General features: G+C 39.4%; 1 protein-coding gene across 7 annotated transcripts in view; it reads right to left on the bottom strand.

Moving 5' to 3' along the window:
- The window catches only part of ankhd1 (ankyrin repeat and KH domain containing 1), a 41,195-nt gene extending 20,065 nt beyond the window's left edge, over nt 1-21,130 (bottom strand). For 6 of the 7 annotated variants that reach the window (XM_037545859.1, XM_037545861.1, XM_037545860.1 and 3 more), the window contains exons 1-2: nt 20,693-21,130; nt 1,911-2,064 (exon numbers count right to left, since the gene is read on the bottom strand). In XM_037545859.1, coding sequence (XP_037401756.1) covers nt 1,911-2,064; nt 20,693-20,968 — 430 coding nt within the window. In that variant the 5' untranslated portion in view covers nt 20,969-21,130. The remainder of the gene's footprint in view (nt 1-1,910; nt 2,065-20,692) is intronic. The other variant, XM_017718344.2, reaches the window with a different exon arrangement.
- Between the last annotated feature and the right edge of the window lie 3,469 nt (nt 21,131-24,599).

Raw genomic sequence — 24,599 nt, 5'->3', positions numbered from 1 at the left:
ACCCAAATAGCAAGACTTATACAGCTAAACTGACATCAGCTTCAATCAGTGTAGTCACAACCCAATTAATTGGTTATTTTACAAAATAAAACAAAAACGCCATTTTATGTACTTTATTGGTCCTACATTGAACATTTCTTATTTTGCTGCCTAACTATGCCCAATTGAGGAGCAGTACAGCATCGCAGGCAGAGCAGCACCTGTCTGGGGCCGTGGGGGGTTAAGTGCCTTGCCCAGGGGCATAACTAGGTATACTTAGCCAGTCATGGTATGTGAACCAGCAACCTTCTGTTTGATCGCCCACTTCTCCTACCACATAGGCTACCAGCCAACACACAGGCTCTCTCTTCAGAGCATGCCCAACACACATATAACAAAAATGAAATTATTTCCTGCAGCATTTTAAAGTTATTGTTAACTTAAATGGCATCAGGGAGAACATTCACCACCAGTTAAGATGATCTTAACACCAACACAATTTGAGAAACTCCTCCCAGAATGGTAATAGCAGATACTCAACAATTAGGCAGCAAAATACTGGATTGGGACATCCCTAATAAGTAATCAAATTAATGGCTTCCAAAAAAACTTCAGGATTGGCCAGGGAATGTACACACAAGAAAAGAAGCAGAAAAAAAAAAAAAAAAAAAAAAAAAACAGCAAGATTACCTGCTTCAGGTAACACAAATGCAAAGTAAACACACCTGTGTAACATGCCTAAACTGTAAGTAACTTAACACTGAGTGTAGACAGAGAACTGACCACCACAAGTAACAAACTGGATAGGTACATACAGAAAAATATCCAAAGACAAGGCAAAGCATTCATAGATAAACAATAACACAAAACATTTAACAAAACCATATTAAGAGAGACATGGACAATTTCTGCACAGATACAGATGAAGAGACAAATACAGAGGACCATGTATGTACATATACACACACACACACACACACACACACACACACACACACACAGTGTGGTTTACTAAAGGCCACTGCTGAGTCATGATGGGAGCTGGTGCTGCTGTATGGAAATCCATTGTTCCTGCTAATCTCCCCTATGCTTCCCCTGCAAGCTAACTATCTGCTCATGGGGCTGGGCTAGCCTGTACCAGTTCACCAGTGCAGAGAGACAGTCTAACCAACTGAGCCACACCCAACCCAGCACAACTAAACCTAAAGGTCAGCTACATGTAAAATTACACATCACAGGTTGGGTGAACCTACATAAACAACTACTTTTCTGATCTGTACAACACTCCTATGATCCCTAATCCTTCTGCAGGAACCTGCAGATCATTAACATCTACACCTCAGGCTTTGTACCACTGACACACAGGGGGAAAAAAAAAAAAAAAAAAAAAAAACCCCTCAAATCAGACCTGCAACAGTAACACAACAGGATGCAAAGCATGTAAAAGAAAGAAAAAAAAAAAAAAAAAAAAAAAATCTCCAAAGCCTGTGCTTAGTTGTGTGGCTATACTGAGCTACTAGCTCTCATTATATAGATCTCTCTCCCTGTCCCCTCACCAACTGAAGAGTTTACGTTTTGCAGTGTGGTTAGATAGAAAAAGACAATGTATATACACTGTAAACAAAGCAGACCTATTAGACCAGAGCTACATACAAACATCTGTTAGGCAAAGGGGCAACCACTCACAGTGAATACATTTTTTGCAAAAACAAGACAAATTAACGTATTTTAGGAATGAACTGTGGTTCTCGAGTTTTTAACCCCAAACCAAAGAAAACTGATGCTTTTACACAAAAGGCTGATTTCTGTTTGGAAAAGCAGCCCACAGAACAGGTGAATGATGGCATGCAGAGGTGTAAGAACAGTCAACACTGCTGTCTAAAAAGAGACGGCTAGAGGTGGGCAGAGCAAGAGCTCTCAGTGGGACATACCTGCTGCTTCTAGCAACGCCTCCAACCGGGCCTGTGTTTCGGGATCTACTGTTCTGAGGTCAGCTCCATCTGCTGCGCTGGACAAAAGCAGCTCTGAGGCGGTCTTTAGCACGGGGTTATCCAGGTCCTCCTGGTCTAGGATGAAGGACTCCACCTGCAGGGAAGAGACACAATGTCACCGCTTTCTTAAAAATTCTCTCACACACCACCGGGATAAAGAGGTAAAAAAAAAAAAAATTTGTAAAAAGTTACTCCGTTTTCTGTACTTAATACTGCCATGCAGTACTAGATTTAAATCTCATGACAAACACACAATTCACTTTGTGCATTCACAAAAAAACAAATTTTTACAACAACTTCACTGAGTAGCCACCACAGTGCATCACAATGACATCAGAATGAACAGCAAACAAATTAAATGTCAATTACGATGAATTAGGCCATGACATAAGTCAGGGCATATCAATCATTAAATTAAATGACAAATACAGAATATCAATTTTACACACACGTGCGCAAACACACGCACTCTGCCTGGCCCAAAAAAGGCCAGCACCTGGATTCAACTAAGCAAATAGGTAAGAGCCTCCCACTGGATAATTACTGCATGGGTGATTATGTTTCAGCTGGCAACAAGTTATTTAACCCTAACTGATGCAGTGAGTAGCTTCTCATTTGTTTAACAACCATGCTGAAAGACGCATCCTGTGGTCAGGGAAAAGATGTTAATCTGTTTCAGAAAGGTCAAATTATTGGCATGCATCAAGCAGAGAAAACATCTAAGGAGATTACTGAAACTTTTAAAATCGAGTAAAGAACTGTCTATTGCATTATTTTAAAAGTGGAAGGACAGTGGGGAAACATCTTCGAGGAAGGAATGCGGTCGGAAAAAATCTTGAACGATTGTGATCGGCGATCACTTAAAAGCTTGGTGAAATTAAATCGTAGAAAAACAGAAGAACTCAGGGATATGTTTAATAGTGAAAGTAAAAGCATTTCCATATGCACAATGCAAAGGCAACTCAAGGGATTGGTACTAAACAACTGTGTAGCCTTAAGAAAACCACTTATCAGTCAGGCTAACTGGCAAAAACAGCTTCAATTTGCTAAGATTGGACTGTGGAGCAATGCAAGATGGTCATGTGGTCTGATGAGTCCAGATTTACCCTGTTCCAGAGTGATGGGCACATCAGGGTAAGAAGAGAGGCGGCTGAAGTGATGCACCCATTATGCCTGGTGTCATTGTACAAGCCTGAGGGGGCAGTGCTATGATCTGGGGTTGCTGCAGTTGCTCAGGTCTAAGTTCAGCAACATTATGTGCCCAAAGAATGAGGTCAGCTGACTACCTGAATATACTGAACGATCAAGTTATTCCACCAAGTTGTTCAGGGAGCATGAGACATTTGGAAACATGGATTGGCCACCACAGAGTCCAGACCTGAACCCCATTGAGAATCTTTGGGATATGCTGGAGAAGACTTTGCACAGTGGTCCAAATCTCCCATCATCAATACAAGATCTTGGGGAAAAATTAAAGCAACTCTGGACTCTGTGGTGGCCCATCCATGTGCAAAAATGATGCCTCATGCTCCCTGAACCACTCTTGGAATATGCCCGTGCCATCAGGGAAGTAAAAATCCATTGATGGAATAACTTGATCGTTCAATATATTCAGGTAGTCAGCTGACTGCATAATTTTGAAAAAATGTTTTATTTATACACACACACATATACATACACACTATATATATATATATATATATATATATATATATATATATATATATATATATATATATATATATATATATATATATATATATATATATATACACACACACATATACACACACACAAAAGATGTGTGTGCGCATGTATATATGTATGTACATATAACACTTTTTCTTTCTCCAGCAGCAGCAGGTAATTAACACATGAGGGCACTAGTAACAAATTTCACACTGCCCGCAAGGTCCAGCCTTTCAGGCCTGTTGCCTGGAGACAGAACGCACAGTATTTAGGCCCTGAGCCTTTGTGGAATTACAGTAAGCACTAAGATGAGCTGATCAGCAGGTTGCCCTCCGCGTCCCTACACATGCCCTTGACCTCCACACACCTGCCGCACCGCCCCAGGACGTCCTGCACCAACCAATATTGCATGAAAAACTGAGGAGAAAACCCACACACAGCAGCAGCAGCATAGAAGTCACCAAGGGTGAAAATAAACATTTAGAAACTGACCTAACAGAGCCCTTCTGTGATCAGGAGCAGCAGACACAGCAGCACAGCTAATCTACGGAATTACTGCAGGAACTCCACTGACCACTGAGCAGTGGAGCACATGAGAGTCTTTGATGAAATTAAATGTAATAACTATTCTCTCTGTTGTATGCTTTTATTCATGGCAGTGTTAGAAGATTCCCAAGACATGAAGACAACTTGTATCCTTCTGGGTAAAGGAATATCACTAAAAGGAATTTTGAAAATGAAATCTCTTGCCAATATCAAGGGTTGCTTTGTTGTACTCTTTACCTAGACAGTTTATCATTTAATTACCATTCATAAGCCTCCACCACAACAATACAAAAGCCATAGCAATGAGGATTTTTAAAATAAATACATTTAAAAAAAAATGTTAAGTGCTGCTGGAGTTTTTACACACCGTGTCCACTCACTGTCCACTCCATCAGACACTCCTACCTTGTCAGTCCACCTTGTAGATGTAAAGTCAGTGACGATAGCTCATCTGCTCCTGCACAGTTTGTGTTGGTCAAACCAGCGCTACACACACACACACTAACACATCACCACCACATCAGCATTACTGCAGTGCTGAGAATGATCCACCACCCAAATAGCATATGCTCTGTGAGGGCCCACAGGGTTCCTGACAACTGAAGAACATTGTAAAAGGGGGCTAACAAAGAATGCAGAGAAACAGATGGACTACAGTCTGTAACTAGTTGTAGAACTACAAAGTGCACATATATAGTAAGTGTAGCTGATAAAATGGATAATGAGTGTAGAAAAATTAGGTCATAATGTTATGCCTCTATGTATGTATGTACGCGCACACACACACACACACACACACACACACACACACACACACACTCTATAGGGTTTAATATGATGTCCGCCCACCCTTTATATAACAGCTTTAACTCTTCTGGGGAGGCTTTCCACAAGGTTTAGGACTGTGTTTACGGGAATTTGTGACCATTTTTCCAGACAAGCATTTGTGAGGTCAGACTCTAGCCACGTTTACTTGCAGCCTGATAATCCGTTAATAATCCGACGAACAACTCAATCGGAATAGAATACATCCATGTAAAACACCTCAATCGGAATAGACTAATTCGATTGAGGCCATTCGGAATACAATTTATATCCAATTGAACAAGCTGGGTAAACGTCTAAATAATCCATTAAATAGAAGAATAATAGCCATGTAAACGCCTGAATCCGATTACACTCCAGACGGAAAGTGTACGCATGTTCTGTGCATGCGCGGCACGTCATAGGGAAAGGTTTAGAACGTTCAACATGGCGGGAGCAGAAACTGGTCTGCAGAGGAGGCAGGTTTATACTCTGAGCTTTAAAAGACGGCGGTGAGATGGACGTCCAGCTTGTGTCTCAGAACACATGTCTTCCTTTATAAGTATATGTGAAGGATGTTTTTCTGAGTCTGACATTAGTTTAAAGCAATTAAAATCACAAACGTACCAACTGGAAATTCATCTCACGCCGACTGGACATCACATGATAATCGCCGTCATGGTAATGTTTACTCTAAGCGCTGTTCCACGCATGCGTCATTTTGCATCAGATTACTTGTAGTGTAGCACGTAAACAAAGATTTGTCAGATTGTTGAATAAAGTGAGCATATAAACACCTCAGTCTCATTGACAAAAATCTTTACATGTAAACATAGCCACTGATTTTGGGACAAGAAGACCTGGCTCGCAGGCTCCGCTTTAATTCATCACCAAAGGTGTTCTATCTGGTTGAGATCAGGACTGTGTAGGCAGATGCAACTGTCAAATCCAGACTCGTCCATCGGATTGCAAGACAAAGAAGCACGATTCGTCACTCCAGATAACACGTCTCCATTGCACTAGAGTCCAGTGGCGGCGCTTCACACCACTGCATTCGACGCTCTGCACTGCGTGTGGCAATGTAAGGCTTGGATGCAGCTGCTCGGCCCTGGAAACCCATTCCATGAAGCTCTCTGCACACTGTTGAGCTAATCTGAAGGCCACATGAAGTTTGGAGGTCTGTAGCAACTGATTCTGCAGAAGGTTGCCGACCGCTGTGCACTATGCGCCTCAGCATCCGCTGACCCCACTCTGTCATTTTACGTGGCCTACCACTTCGTGGCGGAGTTGCTGTCAGTCATTCCCAATTGCTCCCACTTTGTTGTAATACCACTAACAGTTGACTGGAATATTTAGTAGCAAGGAAATTTCACGACTGGATTTTGTTGCACAGGTGGCATCCTATCACGGTATACCACGCTGGAATTCACTGAGCTCTTGAGAGCAAAATGGAAAGAGTCTGCATGCCTATGTGCTTGGTTTTATACACCTGGGGCCAAGGACGTGATTGGAACAGCTGAATTCAATGATTTGCAAGGATGAGTGAATATTTTTGGAAATATTGTGCATATGCATACATGCACAGTGCTGTTTTGAAATAATTTCATTTATTGATGGAAAAATGTTTATGCCTTACTTGGCCCTATGTGAAAAAATAACAGCCCCCTTAGCTACTAAATCAATCAGGTAACCAAATTCAATAGACTACAGGGTTCACGACATGAATTGCTAAGGCTCTGGGACTCCAGTGAACCATAATAAGAGCCACTGTCCACAAATGAAGAAAACATGGAACAGTATTGAACCTTCCGAGGAATGGCCAGCCTATAAAAATTTCACCAAGAGCACATCAACGATTCATTCAGAACGTCACAAAATAACCCAGATGAACATCTGAACTACAGGCCACACTTGCCTCAGTTAAGGTCAATGTACACAATTCTACAATAAGAAAGACGCTCGGCAAAAAAGGCATCCATGAGAGAGCTGCAAGACGCAAACCCCAACTGACCAAAAAGAACACAAACTTAGAATAATATTCTGTGGACCGATGAGCCACATGTGGAACTCTTTGGAAGACATGGGTCCCATTACATCTAGGATAAAGCCAACACCACTATCCACCATAAAAACACCATACCAACAGTCAAACATGGTGGTGGTAGTGTGTTGGTCTGGGGCTGCTTCGCTTCCGCAGGACCTAGACCTAGTCCTATTTCAGGAGTCGGCAAATGTTAACAGCCATTTTTGGCAAAACAATAACCAAACCACCTTGGGAACCATCTTGGCTGTAACTATGTCTCAGTATGTGCTGATGTACTAGTATAGCCTAAAAAAGATATTACATTGCTCTGCTTTAAGCTTTAGCTCAGCTATAGCCACTTTTGTCACATCTCCAGCGGGAAAAAAGTTGCACAAAAACAGACTAGTTCCTTGTGAAATGTCCCTTAAAATGTTCAATTTCTCATTCATCAGCTTCTTATTTGAATTTTCCCATTACACTTCAAATACACTTGTTTAACTGCTGCACCATTTAAGATGAAATGGGAGAATTTGAGCAAGAAACTGGCGAATGAGAAGCCAACTTCAGCTTTGCGACCTTTTAGTGTTTGGCAGTTTTTTGTTGCAGATCAAATGGATCAGGAAACCAACTGAGGTGCTTATAACAGCAAATTAGTCCATTAGTCTCAATCAATGTCCATCTTAAGGATAAGATAATCCTTTATTAGTCCCACAACAAGGAAATTCTGCTTTACAGCAGCAAAGGGATAGCAACGCACTTAAGAAAAAGTAAAGTAACAAGAAGAGAAATTAATAAGCAAGTAATTAACTGTCAATTACTTAAGGTTTTTACGGTTTGTTACTTGTTGCTATAATGACAAATTTTAAACTTCTCTCTTTGCCTATTCTTTAGCCACTAGCTAGGCAAGATTGTTTTCTACCTGTCGGGGTTAAAAGTTGGTGAATTACCAGTTGTAAACTACATTAAATGCAGCTGGCCTTTTTTGATAACTGCTGTTATTTAAGTAATTCCATCAGAATCATGAAAATATTTCATACCCAGCTCAACATGAGATAAATTTAACCAGTTAAATAACTAAGAACAATAGCACAAAGAATAAAGTATGCTACCAACTTAGACGATTACCTCTGTCAGTTTCAGCAGAGGACAAAATAAAGACATTATTATAGTAGATGGAGGAAATGACTATAAAACATGCATACAACACTAGATACAAATACATACAAAACTTTACTCCTCGTCACAGATGTGACAGCCAAAGCATATATGCTACTATATAACGTCTGAACATCGAGTACATCAGAATCATGCATTTTAAAATGTATTTCATCTTATGCTTCCTATATACAATTTAACCTCTTCACAGAGCTCTCTGCTGTTGCTAGCACACAGTAGAAAGATGTTTGCTCTGAGCTCACTTAGTCAGCTGGTTTGTATAATTTAAGAAGTCTTGGCACTTAATGTTGCCAGATTCCACAAAGCCATCTCAGACAACACTAAAATACAAAATACACGACAGTGCCACTCTTTTGTTTATGTGTAAGTATCTGTCAATTCCTTGTGTTCCACAAAAACAGGGAAACACTGCCAATGGGAGGTGTCTTTCACAAATAATTTTCGCAGTAGTAGTATGAGTGGATCAAAAAAATTAGACTGCCAAAGGGGTGGGGGGGGGGGCAGGGATGGAAAGAGGAGAAAGGCAGGGAGGCTGGGTGTGGTCAGCAGAAAGTCCATCTGCAGTGAGAATAATTAAAAGCATATAGGAGTATCTGAATGTGCTGGCCATGCAGTGGCTGGAACAGCTGGGATCCAAGCCTGAGCTTACCCCTTGTCAGGGGGTAAGGGCCTGTGTTTGTGAGTGAGCGCGAGAGAGAGAGCGAGAGCGAGAGCGAGAGAGTGAGCGCGTGAGAGAGAAAGAGCGAGCGAGAGCTTGAGCATGTGTGACTGAGTATAGGAGAGGCTCTTTCACAAGGGAATGCATCCACATCCAAACAAGTGACTCATTACCTCATCCATGAACTGAAAGTATAGGAACAAGAAAGAGACAGAGATGCTGACCCAACGCCCCACAACAGTAACAAGTATTAACAGTTTACAAAAAAATATTAATTTTAAATTATAGCGCTAACAATAAATAAAAACTTGGTTAAATGAAAATATCAGGTCATTAGCTGACTGATACAGATGGCTTTGAAAGAACATAACTAAATAAGAAGTTTCCTTTCCAGAAAACTGCTTTCTGTCTGGTTAACATTTAGAATATTGTACACGGTTCTCTTTGGTGGAATTTTGAAAGAAGCAGAACTGAACAAAAAACTATTTAATTAAAAGGTCTTTTTTTAAAGCATGAAGCAGCAGTACTAAGGAAACATGTACTCATTACCTTTATTTTGCTAATTTAAGTCAAATCATCATATATTGGAAAATCAGTGCTGAATTTTATCAATATCCAAAACGAAGCGCTATAGCTCAAACAACAAAAGAACTAACTGAAAACAAACCACCATCCATAATGCCGTTATGAGCGTAGTTTAAGTATAGTCAATGCCATCTTGTGGCTTGTACTCCTCTGCCCAGAGATGCAAACACCTGAGTGATATGTGGACCACTCAGACAGGAGCAAGTTTCAGAAGACACGACAAAGGGTTCAGGAGCTCTGTTTGATAACATGCACACATTACACCACACAAGCTCAATCCATTGCATCTTTCTTGCTCAAACGGCAGCTTTTTAAAATGTATTTTTCATCTGAAGCATGCTGCTGACAGCCACAGGACAGCATGGGATCACTTCAATTATTTAGATATCTGCCTCATTCATGGTGATGGCCTACGAACATGCCAGTAAAACAGACAGGTTGGCAGCAGTTGAGTGTAAGGTAATTTTATGCCCACACAGAAACAATAGGGTTACTTGGGGAGCTCAGAGACATGGCTTGGGTTCCTTGACATTTTCCCCTCCACCCACCCTGTAACAGGAGAAACCTTTGAAAGTATTTTAAAGAAAATTATTTTTCCCACAGCCCTGTTCTAACTAGGTTTAATGTTGGTTAGAGAAAAAAACTTGAACACTGATTATAATTTTCTATTTCTCAACTTCAAAAGCTAACTGTTCTGCCCAGGACAGGATCAAACGAGTCCACAAAAACAAATGTACCAACAATGTCAAAGACAGCGAGAACATGTGATTTGACAGTCTACATATAACACACATGACCCACATTTTACACCACACACACACACACACACACACACACACACACTCTAGTACAGAGTCTGGGCTGATAGGAATTAAGAGTGCAAGTTACATATGAAACAAAAATGTTTATAGAAACTTTACCATCAGTAATCAGAACACCAGGATACATTCACAATACCGCGTTGAACTTTTAATTATTCATTTTTTTTTACAAGTGAAGTGAAGACATTTTTCAGTGAAGCATTTGTAGACGGCAAAACATGTCTTAAAACTGCCAGGTATCCATCCATCTGTCTAAATAAATTAAAGTAAATAAATAAGTCTGTTTTCCAACCAAATAAAAGAGAATAAAACTACATGTTAAAAAATGTTGTTGGAAACTAGCAACCAAAAGGCACCAACCGAAATGTGATGCAATACAAGTGAAGCAATTCATGTGGAAGGCAAAGAAGAAGCAAAGATGGAATTGTTTTTAATCATTAATAATTCTTTCATGTCATTTGTCACCTTTAGAAAAAGGGTATTTAAAAAAAATTTGTTGTGGTATGAGTATCAGTATCAATCAGTACCCGGCCATACTGAGAAATACAAAAGCAAGCCTACAGAGGGATGTACAATGACAACAGTAGATAATTTACTTACATCATCAAGTCCTTCACTAAGTTTTGACTGAGTTCTCTTTGAATACATTAATATATTAAACACAACATCGTGTTTTGAGGAAAAAACCAACTACTACTTCAAACAACCTGTAGGTGAATTACCAGAGACATTACTGAAAAATCCAAAAATATTGTTTTATTAAGTACATTGTGTTTACACAGCAGTACATTACCAAGTATTTTATAACACTCAATGTATTACAAAGAAAAGGTTTTACAAACCTTTCTCAGAGCAAATGGCACATTTACACAACTTGAGATTTAGGAGAGGCTTAATCCTGAAGAGATAAACATTTAGGGTTTCCCTGAACCAGTCTTTAACACTAAAAGGAACTAGAGTCATCACATCAACTGACTGTATGGCGTTTCTAAGCTACACTACTTTATACATATACAGTGTGAATGGCATCACAGGCTAACAAAATGTGTCACGTTTTAATGCATCACGAAATCAACATGTGTACAGACCGAGAAACTAACATTCTGTTTACCTCCGGCATCAGATCTTGGGTGATCTTGAGTGGACAGTGCTAAGGACAGGTCAGAACAGAGTCCACTCTGTCTCAATCCACATCTGGAGGTGGTCAGGGACTCACATGGCCACATAACATCTGTAGTGCAAATCCTTAAATGTGTGGATGCAACCCTGACAATACTGAATGACCACCCTGATCGACAGAGTCATCATAGCAGAGATGAAGGCAGCTGAGCAGTGATGTTTTTCATCTCCTCCAAGTTGCAGTCCATTTGATCTAAATGTTTGTAGTGGCCCATATATAAACACAAACAAGAACAAGCAGTATAATTTTCGTCTAAAAAATTGCAACAAATGCAGCAAGAGTTTGACGTAATAAACGTGCGGCACCCTTCCTTCAGCCCCAAAATCCAATCAGAAAAGGTCCCGATAGGTGCCACATTGGAGGCTCATAGCTAGCACGGACGGCTATGCGTCTTGTCCACTTATGACTGGATGACATGAGACATGTTAATGCCAGTTATGATCAGGGTCTGACAGATCCAATCATGTGTTTGTGACAACTACTAAAATCAAAGTACAACGAGAAATTTGGTAAATGATGCTCCCAAATCATAATATTACTTCCCTGAACTCATCTCTCTCAGTCATGGCAGTGAACCATGTGCACTCATAACTAAAGTGCCCTACTTTAGTGATACTTTAGTCATCACTAAAGTAGAGCCCTTGTTTTTTTGCAAAACCGCTTGCATTTTTCCACTTTTCCAAATTCTGTTTTCACTTCCTTTACATGAGTTTACTTTCCCTTACAAGGGTTGCATCCATACCAACACTGCCATTGGGAATCTGTCTGATACTGTGCTCATTTACTCATAAAAATTCAATGACAGCAACAACACAATACCAGCTGATGCTGTGTGACATAAGCCAAGTGCGCACTGCTGTACTAATACACAAGCACAGAGTAAAAGGCTCTGCTTACACAGCAAAGTATTAACTAACTATGTGAGAGTTAGACACAAAGTCATCGGTCACTAAACATTCCGCCGTGGTATTTTCCCCACCAGGAATACATTCTGTGACTTCAGCCTGTTTTAGACACACAATCACAACTACTTTGGGTGGAGACACACAGGCCAGTTAATCAGAGACAAGAATTTTCTTTTCATTCGCAACCCAAGCCTATGCCAACTTTACTTTGTTTCACTAAATAGAATAGCAGGGTATAATCATTAATGCAGTGATTCTTTTTGGTAAAACAGTCTGAACAGAGATGGTACTGTCCTACTGTGTACATCCACACCTGGCTTTTAGCTTTTTTTTTTATTTAATGAAACAACTTTATTTTAATTGTTTACAGACAGACCTGCCTGTAGGGACTGCATTTCTCGCAGCATGGATAGAGCATTTTCATATAGCATGAGTATAGAACTCACAGCCTTTTTCTGTACACAATGGTTCGTTTAAACGTATAGTCACCGAAGAAGATTTCTAAAAATCACACATTGTATGTCTGGCTTCAAAAGGACATTCAACTACAGCCCAAACAAAAGACTCCCGAAAAGACATAAAACTCCACATGAGCTCTTCAGATTCCTACCGTCACGGCACTAGAGACTGATGTTGAAAGACAGAAAAGGAGCAAAACCACAGCTATACTTCAGCATGTACTAAATATATACTTGTTCTTTGTCTGAAAAAAAATGATCGATGCATCCCTATCCTTTACCACCAAACTTTTTTTTTAATGTTCATTATTTTACTGCATACTACTCCAAAACAACTATACTGTTAGTTGAAACACAGCATTAATACAAAACTACTGAAATAAACTCAAGTGCACTTTTCAAAACTTTGTAAACAGTACAGGTGGGAATCTTTAGGTACCTCACAATTCAATTCAATTATGATTCAGAGGGCTGCGATGCGACTATAAAACGATTATCGATGCATCTTTTCTTCTATACAGTATTTCTTTTTTCCTTACTGTGTAAGGACTTGGTAGTTTTAAAGCAAAGTATTTGTAATGATCCATAATGAATTTACTTCCAATATCCTTTATGAAGAAATGGCTCTCATTCACTTCTTTTGTTTGGAGCTCATTAAATGCGCTGCCACTCATCTGCGATAAAATGAGCAGTCACGGTGAAATAAAATCCAGTGATAATGGATGTCCACGCAGCACGTTACAGCCGTTCTGCCCGTTTTCTTTAGTGGTTTTATAACTCTGGATTTGGTCTTGTTTAGAGAGTCAGTAAAATATTTGAGACTGACGCTGAATCTCAGCTCCACAGCGTGCAACGTAGCACGAAAGCCCTGGTTCTCAACGACTGAAAAGCAGACTGCAGGTCACATAGCAGTGAAGTCTCACCTGGCTAGTAGCTACAAAAACTCAAAGAAATAAGACAAACATTTGGATATGAATGGACTTGTTGTATTTATAAGCGGTGCCGCTGGTTTCCTGGAAAGTTGAATCTGCAACGAGAGACTGTCAAACACTAAAAAATTGCGAAGAGGAAGTCGCTTCTCTTTTGAATTATCCCTTCCACCTTAAATGGTGCCACATGTACATCAGCATTACAGAGAAATGTAACATTAATACAATAGCAATAACATGAAACAATGCCTTTCCAGAGCACAATAAATGAAGCATAAAATAGATTGGACATATCAGTATGTACTCAATACTTTAGACAAAAAGAGAAGTAAGCGTTATGTACATATTTCCATCTAAGAAGGAGAAGGGCCAAAGCTAAACATTTAGTCAAGCGTGGCTCCAGCCCAACTTCCGGCTTGTAGTAAAAAGTATTGGGCAGTGACCGATATACTTAAAATCTTAAGTAAAATCATTATCAGTTCCATAAAGTTTTCTTGCTAGGCCATTTCTTAAATTATGAATTATACGCAATATGATTGTTATTTATTTTAACATTATGCACACTGATGATTTTTGGCAAAGACATGGAACAACTCACAACTTTCAGAGAGGCATCTTTCAAGCCTATGACACAGTTAAACTCTTCGGTTTGCTCTGGGAAAGACTGGGAGGAACTGGAAAAATTGTGAAAAGATTTGTTTTTAAAACTGCACCTGAAATGCAATTTTCTAATAAACTATTGAACAAGAGATGGTTATGTTATTTCATTTATCCGTTTGAACGGATGACAGACTTATTTTTGAATATTTTATAATGTGTCAAAAATACATCAGTATTCGAATACATTTTCACAGTATATGATATGCAACCAAATTAGTTTTTTCTGAGGTTTGGTAAATTGAAAACGGTAGAAAACCAGTAAAGCCAGACTGAAATATTTACTGTACATAAATAAATTTCGCCCAATCATGTAGCATCTGATATACAGGATCATCTGTTAATAGAATATTTCAGATTCACAAGCTGAGAACATCAGGACAAATTTTGGCCTGCAATAGACACATCTGTCAGTTCTTGAGAGCTCTGCTAGCATCCTTATAAACCGCACAACTATACAGCATGTGCACTATGACTACTGCCAATCACTAATTGTAATACTAAGGAAAATAACCAATATAATTTCTGTCAACATGGCAATACTTTGTATAGCGTGTGAATTTAGCATATTTTCTAGTAATGCACATACCGTTTCTTTCAGACTTAATAGGTGCATGAATGTGTTTAATAATACAATAATACTTGTGTAAATTAGTCAAAGTAACCTAACACTTAAATAATTTAAATCTAGCTGTTAAATTAATTGCATTACTAGCTATGCCAGATTATTTATCTTGGATGGATTAGCACTGCAGTGGAGAAGAGTGGGTTTTGTCCCACATCAGAAAAGCATTTCTGTACGGCTGTGAATGTTTTTAAGTTTTAGTCCTCATCTGACTCTTTCAACAAGAGCAGTTACAGCAGGAAGCACATCTTTTATATATTGAACTGAAGTATTTTGTTTGGTTGTTTGAGCTGTAGCTGAATGTCCTCTAAAGTCAGACACTGCGTTGATAAACCTTGTTCTTTGGTTACTCACTCTATGTTAAATAATAGACCGTCATACATCTATTCCACGTACAAAGCCTACGATTTATAAAGTCATACTGTACGAAAACACTCCCTCCACGCCACGTAAAATGCAGCCCCTACAGACAGCGCTGTCTATAAACAATTGCAAATAAAGCTGTTTCATCCAAAGCACGCTGCTTCGAGTACTAAGCAAGCAAACACACTGAGAAACTGAACTACAGCAGCACTACACAGGCAACACTAAACGGAAGCTGCACGGAAGCTAAAATCACGTGTGGATGTGCACAGTAGGACAATACAGTCAGACTGCAGACTATTTTACCAAAAAATAAATAAATTAAAAAATAAGAAACCACCACCATATTAATGTTTATACCTCACAAAACTATTCACTCAAACAGAGCAAAGTGCACATATGGACTTAACTCCTGTTTTGCTAGCCTGTGTGTCTCCACGTGTAGAGGTTGTGGGTGTGTTAGTATGTGTTTAAAAATGGGCCAATATCTAGCAGTGTTTTCTGGCAGGTATCTACCAACATGGAATGTTTAAAGTAACCAACAACTTTGTGCCCAGCTTGCACAAGGTCAGCAACACTTTGATTTGAGAACAGAGCCTCGTTCACTGCCAGCTTGGGTCGTTTGTTCATACACTATGTTTATGCCACATGCTAACAGTTGGTATTAATGAGCAACCACGAGTAAAAGAGCATGGTATCGGGCCAATGTTGTTATTTTCACATATTTAACAAAACTAATCTGGTAGAATCTCCTAAAAAGGAAAAAACGACTTACTGTGCACAGATAATCCATTGAATTTTTTTTTTTAATTATTGGAGTCGCTAGCAAATATTCCTTCGTGCACCCGTTACTTTAATAAATAAGTGCTGAGACATGTTTATAAGAGATAATTACTGCCATTCACAACATTTTAAATAACTACATGTAAACAAATTGTGAAAAAGGTCACCATGTTCAGACTCCCATAAAACACCATGTTCACACAGAAGTACAAGGTTATTTTCACATGTGGTGTGGCAGTGCTTGGTCTATGAGGGATATCTCCAAATTAATAAATATCTGAGTCTTACACAAGAAAACACACTTGTAAAATCACGCCAATGTCCACATTCTGAGATGTTTCATATTTAATCCTGAAAACACTGGAGTAATAGGCAATACATCAGTTCCGTCTCATCCCCAAAGCCTGATAAATTCTAGTACACACACACAACATTTACAGTACATTTTCATGTGTCCATTTTAGTGATAATAATGTGTTAACACATTAAATTATTAACAATTTTATACACTATATATTATATATAATATATAACTTTATTATACACTATTTTTTAAATGTATTTTCCTAATTTGGCCTCTCAAATCACACGTAGTTCCAGCCAGAAGCCCAGCTGCTCACAAACACTTGCTGCAACACCACAATACAGCTGTTAAAATGTTCCACTGGAGGGTATCCCATTATTTCTAATTTCCTTTAAATTCACAATGTGGCAATGTTCATCACCGACAACATACCTGTGACGCCAACAATATCCGTAATATCAGTAACATTAGCACCGAAGGATACCATCAGCAGACTACACTGAACAGTGCTTGCAAGAGACCTATCGATAAATCAACCCCCAAATTAACAACAGCGAAGCAGAAAGCTCCGGTTATCCCTGAAACACAGCACAGTGATCTCAAAGCAAAGAATGTACAAATGTTGAGTAATTATTATTATTGAAAGCAGAAAATTGCCTTAATATTATTTTCATGTAATATGCATGGTTTCATATTATGATGTGTGTGCGCGTGTGTGTATATAGTCCGATGAAGTTTACTCTTACCACTCACACAGCGAGAAAATACACTATTCTATAACTGCCAAATCCAGGTACATAAGAAATTAGATTAACCGCAACTAACCACACAAACTAATACAACTGTAATTGTTTTAATTGTGATCCAGCATTTAAATTGTTTTGACAGCCCTAGACCATTGAGTTATTCAAACAAAACACAGTATTCTTCTCTTCATGTCAAAGTAAGGCACTCCTGTGTAGCATTAATCCATTAGCCACAATGTTTTAACACTGCAATTAATAAAAGGGGGGAAAAAAAACCTTTTTGCACTTGCACATTAGCAGTTCTTCCATTTCAGTGAAAGGGATGCATTAAAGGTAACTGGGAAAAAAAGCTAGAATGATAGACTGACATTGATTCTACATCAACATAACAGGTTACATGCACAAATTACAAACTAGTGAAACTATCCAAGGTCAGCAAGATTCCAGAGCAAGATTACTACCTGATCTTGCTGTTGGGAACAGAGCTGCTTGGCCACGTAACCCACAAGACATTTGGCACCCCACCTAATCACTCACCCAAGTGATGCAATGTATTAAGCTATAACCAACAGGTTAATTGTTGCCTTTCAAGAGCAATTGCATTTTATTAGTTTACATACTGCTAGGAGTGTCTCCTCATTAGTTTAATGTCTAATTTACTCAATGCTAAAGCACTAACAGGAACACCTGGGCAAAAGTTTACAGGCAACTTTCATAATGGATAACAGTTGGTCCCAACAATACAAATTAAGTAGCACATTCAAGACATTCAACTTTTGTTGTATTAAAGCTAATTTTGCCAACAAATATTCTAGAATCTGCAGACACCGGTAACCAACGAAAAGTTTTATCCTGTGTGCATGGTATATATACACATGCAAACTATACCTTATATATTTCCCTGGATATACCATGGCAAACTTTTTCCTGTAGGTATTTTAAACAGGAACTGTTAAGTTATTTATATTGGGCAAGAGAACATCTTAAAGAAAGTTTGAACCTCTTGCTGTCACAGTGTGCACACAGACATGTACAAATATATAATTTTCCACACACTGTCAAGGCAAGTGTTTCAGTGGCTTAATGCCAAGGTGATTCCCACATACTTCAGGCAAGCTCTTTTGTGCCTCCTCATAAGCCTTTTAGTCACTGTAAGGGTGGTAAGGAACACTAAAGCTACACACCTATTGAGTTTCAGCAAATAATTTGTCATTTGTAGAAAAACAAAAAGCAGTCAGCTATAACATAACTGCAAAAATGGAGCGTCAAAAAGACTGTGTTTACGTAGTTCATTGCTTCACTCAATCGCCACTTATACACTGTGAAATATTATTGACTTCTACATTCCAAGTCCTTTTCATTTTTAAGATGGACCACAATCATCTGAGGGTGGGTTCACCAGGATATAAAGTCAGGGTTCAATAGTGCTAATGACCAGGTGTAACTGCTAAAAACATTTACGCTCATATCAATTTAGCACGATTTAATTTCATCTTCTAAATGCAGATGAAATTTACTGAAATCTGCAAGCGTCTGAGCGAGCATAACAGAAAAAAAGAGAATTTAAATAAAGTAAAGTAATCTCATCAAAATAAGGCCCCAACTCCTCAAGTAACCCCCTCTCCTAAGGTCTAATGAGGTAAAAATGATAACATCCTATAAATGAATTAGGTCTACATAATGCAATTTAATGTTAGCTAATGCATGAGTAATGTTAAAAACTGTATTGTGAAAGTTCTAGAAGTGCAAATAAAGACACTGTAAGCGCAAGAGAGGGATGAAAGAAGCTGCAAAGAGTGAATAGGGGCTCTTGTTGGAAATCTGGGCCCTACCTGAGACCGAAGTCAGCTCCTTTTTAAAGTACCCCTCCCTCCAAATTCCAAACAAAATACCAACAACACAAGAGTTGGGACACTGGCACCCATTACAAGTTATAAAAGGCAACAGACACACCCCTGTCCTCCAGACAGAAGGGGAGAATAATCATGTGCAGCCCTGAAAAAGAAGAGGTGCATGTTTTGTAAGCACGAGGTGTGTGCATGGGTGCGAGTGTGTGCCCACATCTACCAAGTATCTGAAATGGGGTCTTATTATTTGAGACTACTACAGCATCATCACGTTTGTTAAGATATAAGCTAAGACTCAGAACTGAACAGGAGATAACATTTTTTATGTTTATGAAAACTTGTTAGCAGGTTAATAAATATGAGGGTTGGTAAACAGCAAGTTTGCCATGAACCAAACATTACAGTAACTTAATAATCAACACATCAGCCATTGCCAAACAATGATTACATCAGATCTCTTACTGCAACCCAAGTCTTTGACACTGAGAAATAGGTTAAAGTTGTTTTAACCTGAATGCAGAATAACACAGTGAAAGTATTGGAGCTACTGAAATATCAATTTCGTTTTATGTAAATACTCTCCAGATTATTAACAGAAAACAGACGCTAAACTGGCTCTCATGTTCACCTCTTGAAGGCCAGTGATGACTGTGCGCTGCCCAAACATTTGGTGACCACGCTTGATGACAACGTCAGTTACTTTAGAGAACGTCGCCCCAACAAGAAGAAACCGTGCTGGCCTCCACTTTCTGGTTAAGGCGTGTTGGTCTAATGGCTAATTAGATCCTGCAAAGATGACCAAATCCGTTTTCTAGCCGGAGCCGTTCTGTAAACACTATACTAAAGATACTGTTGCAACATGGAGCACCTTTTCATCCACAACAGAGGGAGTCATGTGTAAAACCCGTGCGAACGCCAAAGCTAACACATTACAACACAAACCAGTTTGTCTCTTTCGATTATAACAAGCTCACAACTGTTACAGCAAGAAAAGAGACGAATACAGCTAGGCAGCTAACGACAGATAAGCCGAGCTAGTCAACGTTACGAGCTAATATTTAGAGTTACGTAGCTAGCGAGAAGCAGTTAGCCGTAAAGCTAACGACGTTTCTACCAACTAGAGGCATCAATATGTTGCAGGGTGTCATTCCAGAAAGCTCCTCAGCGTTGAGAAATGCGCGTCGGCCTCCAAACGGCACGAACTAAACTTACAGACAGCTGACAAAGTTGTGGATGCCAGACTAAACGGCACCAAAAAACTGAAGTAGCGGACGATGGCGTTGTCCGCTGCTGTGTTTAGGCCCAAATCGCAGCCTTCGTCACAGGACCATGCTAGCTGGCTAACTCGCCCCAACCCGAGCTATTTGGAAACGCAAGTGGCAACGTGGGTTGAGAGAATCGCGTTGAAATTTTAAGATACTGTGACGATTAAACGTGTATGTCGGGCAAAAACGCACTTTGTAAAGGGAGGCAACGGCATTTACTTTTACGGATTTTAAATAAGATTCGGGCGACGGAAGGGTTTGGTAGCTTAAGAGCCCAGTCTCTGCCCTCACCCTGGTTTGGTTAGCGAGCTAGAGTTAGCCGAGCTAGCGGCGGACTTGGCTAGCTGAACTAGCTTACCTCGGAGACCTCATCCTCGTCGCTGCCGGATCCGGGGCCCGAGGAGAGGACCGCGGCTGCTGTGAGTTTGAAGTCAAGTCTATCTGCAGCGGGCCCGCCAGCCTCGCCAAACAGCCGGACTTTTTTGCCACCAACGCCTAAGCCGAGGCCTCCGAGTCCGGCTCCTGGTGTGGCTCCAACCCCCATCCCCAGCGCAGGGGAGCGCGGAGTCACCGAGTCAATCTCGTCCTCGAAGCCGTCCGTCCGCATTGCTGTCCCGGCTACAGCATCCTGCATACTTTCCTAAATAAGATGTTTATTCGTGAAGGTAACGTTGTCCCTTCGCCTTCTTTGGGGTTGTATTGTTACAAAATTATCACGTTTTACTTCAGAAAAATCCTCAAACTCTCCTGAAGCGAGAAGAGATTCTCTTTCCCCCAAGCCATTAACTTTCTAACAACCTACCCCGCTTTGTTCTATTTCCGTATAGACCCGCCTATTTTCAAAATACTCAAAGGCGATTGGTCGCCGACGCGAGACACTCGAGTCTGATTGGTCGAGGTGTACGCTACTCGAGCGAAAGCATGCGGCGTTAAGGTTGGTTTACGGGAGGGCTTTAAGATTTAACGCCAGGAAACATTGTACGGTAAAGACGATTGGACACCGAAACGCCTGTCAGCAGCTCCCGCCCTTTGGATACGCCTATTTTTGTCTTTATAAGAAAAGTAGAGGTTAATTTGCTTCAGGGCAGCCAGTCTTATGACGGGACAAAGTAATGTTTTCACGGAGTAATGTTTGGTATAGTTCAACGTTTTTCACTTCTAACACTTGTCAGTGAATGTGATGTGTATGTCAGCTCCATCGTGTAACAGCAACTTGCACAGTGTAGTCAGGAACTGCAAGAGAAACAGCTGCTGCATCATTAAAGACAGTAGAGACCAGCAACACTCTCACAGCTCTAAACCTCTCCGGTTTATTAAGCGGTATTGTTTCAGATGTGTGGACGAAGGGTCTTCACAGTGCAGTACGTGGGGGATAATGTGCTTGGACGGGATTTGGATTTACCTTATCGATACCTAACGTGTACTGATCTCTTTAGTCGCTCACTTCATTTGCATTAAACTGCCGGCACTTGTTACCACCCTGTACTTTCCCGAGAAACTTCAATTCAAGCCTACTTCGATTCGCACTGACTTCAGGACAATGCAAACAGACTTTTATTATCATCATATACATTCATATGACATACATGTCATCACAGACATTTCAGATAGAAACGGATTTAGTGCATTTTTCGGATCAACAGGCAATCAGATATATTGGATATAACGCTGTTCAACATTAATGTCGTGTGCCTGAAGTGATTATCTCAATCATTTGTGCAGTACCGGTGTCATTTATGGGTAATCATTCTGATCTACAAAAATAGGTATAGTTATATATATATATATATATATATATATATATACACACACACACACAAATGAGTTTCAAAAAGTTCTGCTGACTCTACAGACTTTATTGTCTACATACAGAAACTATGCTGCAAAAAAAAACCATTTTATTTACTGTTTTTGTGATGTCACAAAAAACAATCTAAACATACCTATTCAGCCTAAGATGGTTAAGCTCCACCCATGTAGGCTAAAGTTGAGTGCTTCAGTCCCGACTGCTTTTTGAATGAAACACCGTATAGTGCAGCCAGTTAGAACAGAGCTAATTTACATGTATCAGTCTTAAAGCTGTTTCAAACCACATATGTCAGGCATACAGTACACCTGGTCCTATTAATGAAGGAGTGCACACTGGCACTGACATCTAGCCTTTATGCAGACCACCAGTTCACAACTTCCAGTACTGCTGATTGTGACTGAGCGCCACACAGCACCTGGTGATAAGTAGATATAAATTTAAATGCAAGACAAAAATGTAGGATTGGGGCCATTGTATGAACTGCTACATGTTTACTTTAAAAATTAGACACCCAGTCATTTGTGACAGAATCATCCATCCATCCATCCATCCATTTTCTAAGCCGCTTCTCCGTCAGGGTCGCGGGGGGGTGCTGGAGCCTATCCCAGCAGTCTTCGGGCCGAAGGCAGGATACACCCTGGACAGGTCGCCAGTGTGACAGAATCAATCTAATGAAAATTTGACTCATCAAAGTAACTAACAAGAAAATGTACAACAATTTTCACGATGTGCTCTGATCTCGTGTGTTAAATAGTCAATGAGAATTTTCTTTAATTACACCTATCACAAGACTCAAAATCATTCAAATATATGTTTTGTCATTATGGCACAAGCTTGTAACAATATAGACCGACTACTCAGAGACAGCATTGCCTTTACCACATGGTTAGAAAGCTCCAACTGCACTGATGAGCTCCAACCATGGACTGGAGCAGCTACTGCAACTAGCATTAGTCTGTTGATGTCTGTCACAAAGTTGGGATCAATTTCTGAATGTAGGTACTGGCTCTTATCCAGACAAAAGAACTGAAAATACTCAAGCATTGCACAATTGGAACTGAGCTCTATGAAATTCCAGTGCAATTCAGTTGTGCATGTCTATCTGCATGTTAAATGGATAAGCAGAAATAATAATGATAATAAAAAAAGAAATAACATTCATACAGAAATATGCAAAAGTCTTAGCCAGTTACAAAACTTAGTTAAAACTATTTATCTTGGCAGTTTTTTTTTTTTTTTTGCCTGTATGATAAAATAATAATAAAATGAAGACGAATACTGGTCTAGATACTGGTCTTCCTCAAAGAGAGGCTACCACACTAACACACACAAAATCATGTATTGTTTATGTCTTTATTCTAATAATAGATTTTTGGGGGTTCTTTTGACAAATGAAGGGTTTCATTGCAAAACACACTAAAGACCTCTTTCAAGATTTTTATTTATTTGCTTTTTTTCATGATCATTACACATATTATTACACATATTATAAAAATTCAATGTTATATTATGATTAATACCACCTCTAGTAGAGCAATAAAAAGTGCTTTACTACTGACCTTTACTACTGTTTTTGTTTCTCACAGCAGCATCCAATATTTATCTAATATTTCTCATTATGAGATTACTGTAAGAATATTGTAAGTTCACCTTCTTTCTTGACATTTTTTACTTGGTTCAAGTAATTTTATCTTAAGAAAGTGTCTTATTTGGGAGATCATTTTACTTGTATCAAGCATTAAAATTTTGTTTCTTGAAATAAGCAAAATTATCTTCACTCTTTCTCAAAACAAGTGAAATGATCAATGGAATGTCATTTTTGCCAAAACAATTAAAAAACCTGTAGAAATAATTTAAACACACACACACATCATCTAAGCCACCTATCCTTCTGGGTCACAGGGGGTTGCTGGACCCTGTCCCAGTAGTCATTGGGTGCACCCTGAACAGGTCACCAGTCCATCAAAGGGCATAGAAATGAATTAAATAGTGTTATAATATTCTTACAGCAATTTCACAAAGAATATTAGACATTTTAACTACATTTAAGATGTTCTCACATGCTAAGATGATTTTTTTTGCAGTGTAGTTGATATTTTTGAGGTCATAATAGTGCCAGAGTAACTTCTCACCTCACCATGAATATGAACCCAGAACTGGAGTACTCAGTTCAGAACTGGAGTACTCAGGGAAAGGCCATTAACTGCAGTAATTGTAACGGTGCAGTTACATCTTTGAGCTGCAAAGGAATCTCATCATTAACAATAGCTTAAGTGCAGCAGGGTCTAAAGAAATAAAATATGAAAGAATTTTCAATTATTGTAACATGTAGGTTCCCTACAAATCATGAAAGATTGCAAGAGATAGTGACAACACAGGGTGATTCAAAAAGATTTGTCTGATTTTAAAGCACCATATTTCACATCATAACTGTGCACTGTGCATTTTCGTCAGC

This window comes from Pygocentrus nattereri, chromosome 16 (genome assembly GCF_015220715.1).
Source record: "Pygocentrus nattereri isolate fPygNat1 chromosome 16, fPygNat1.pri, whole genome shotgun sequence".
NCBI classification, from domain to species: domain Eukaryota; kingdom Metazoa; phylum Chordata; class Actinopteri; order Characiformes; family Serrasalmidae; genus Pygocentrus; species Pygocentrus nattereri.
Note: the sequence above shows the minus strand (reverse complement) of the source record. Positions and strands in the feature narration are given on the sequence as shown.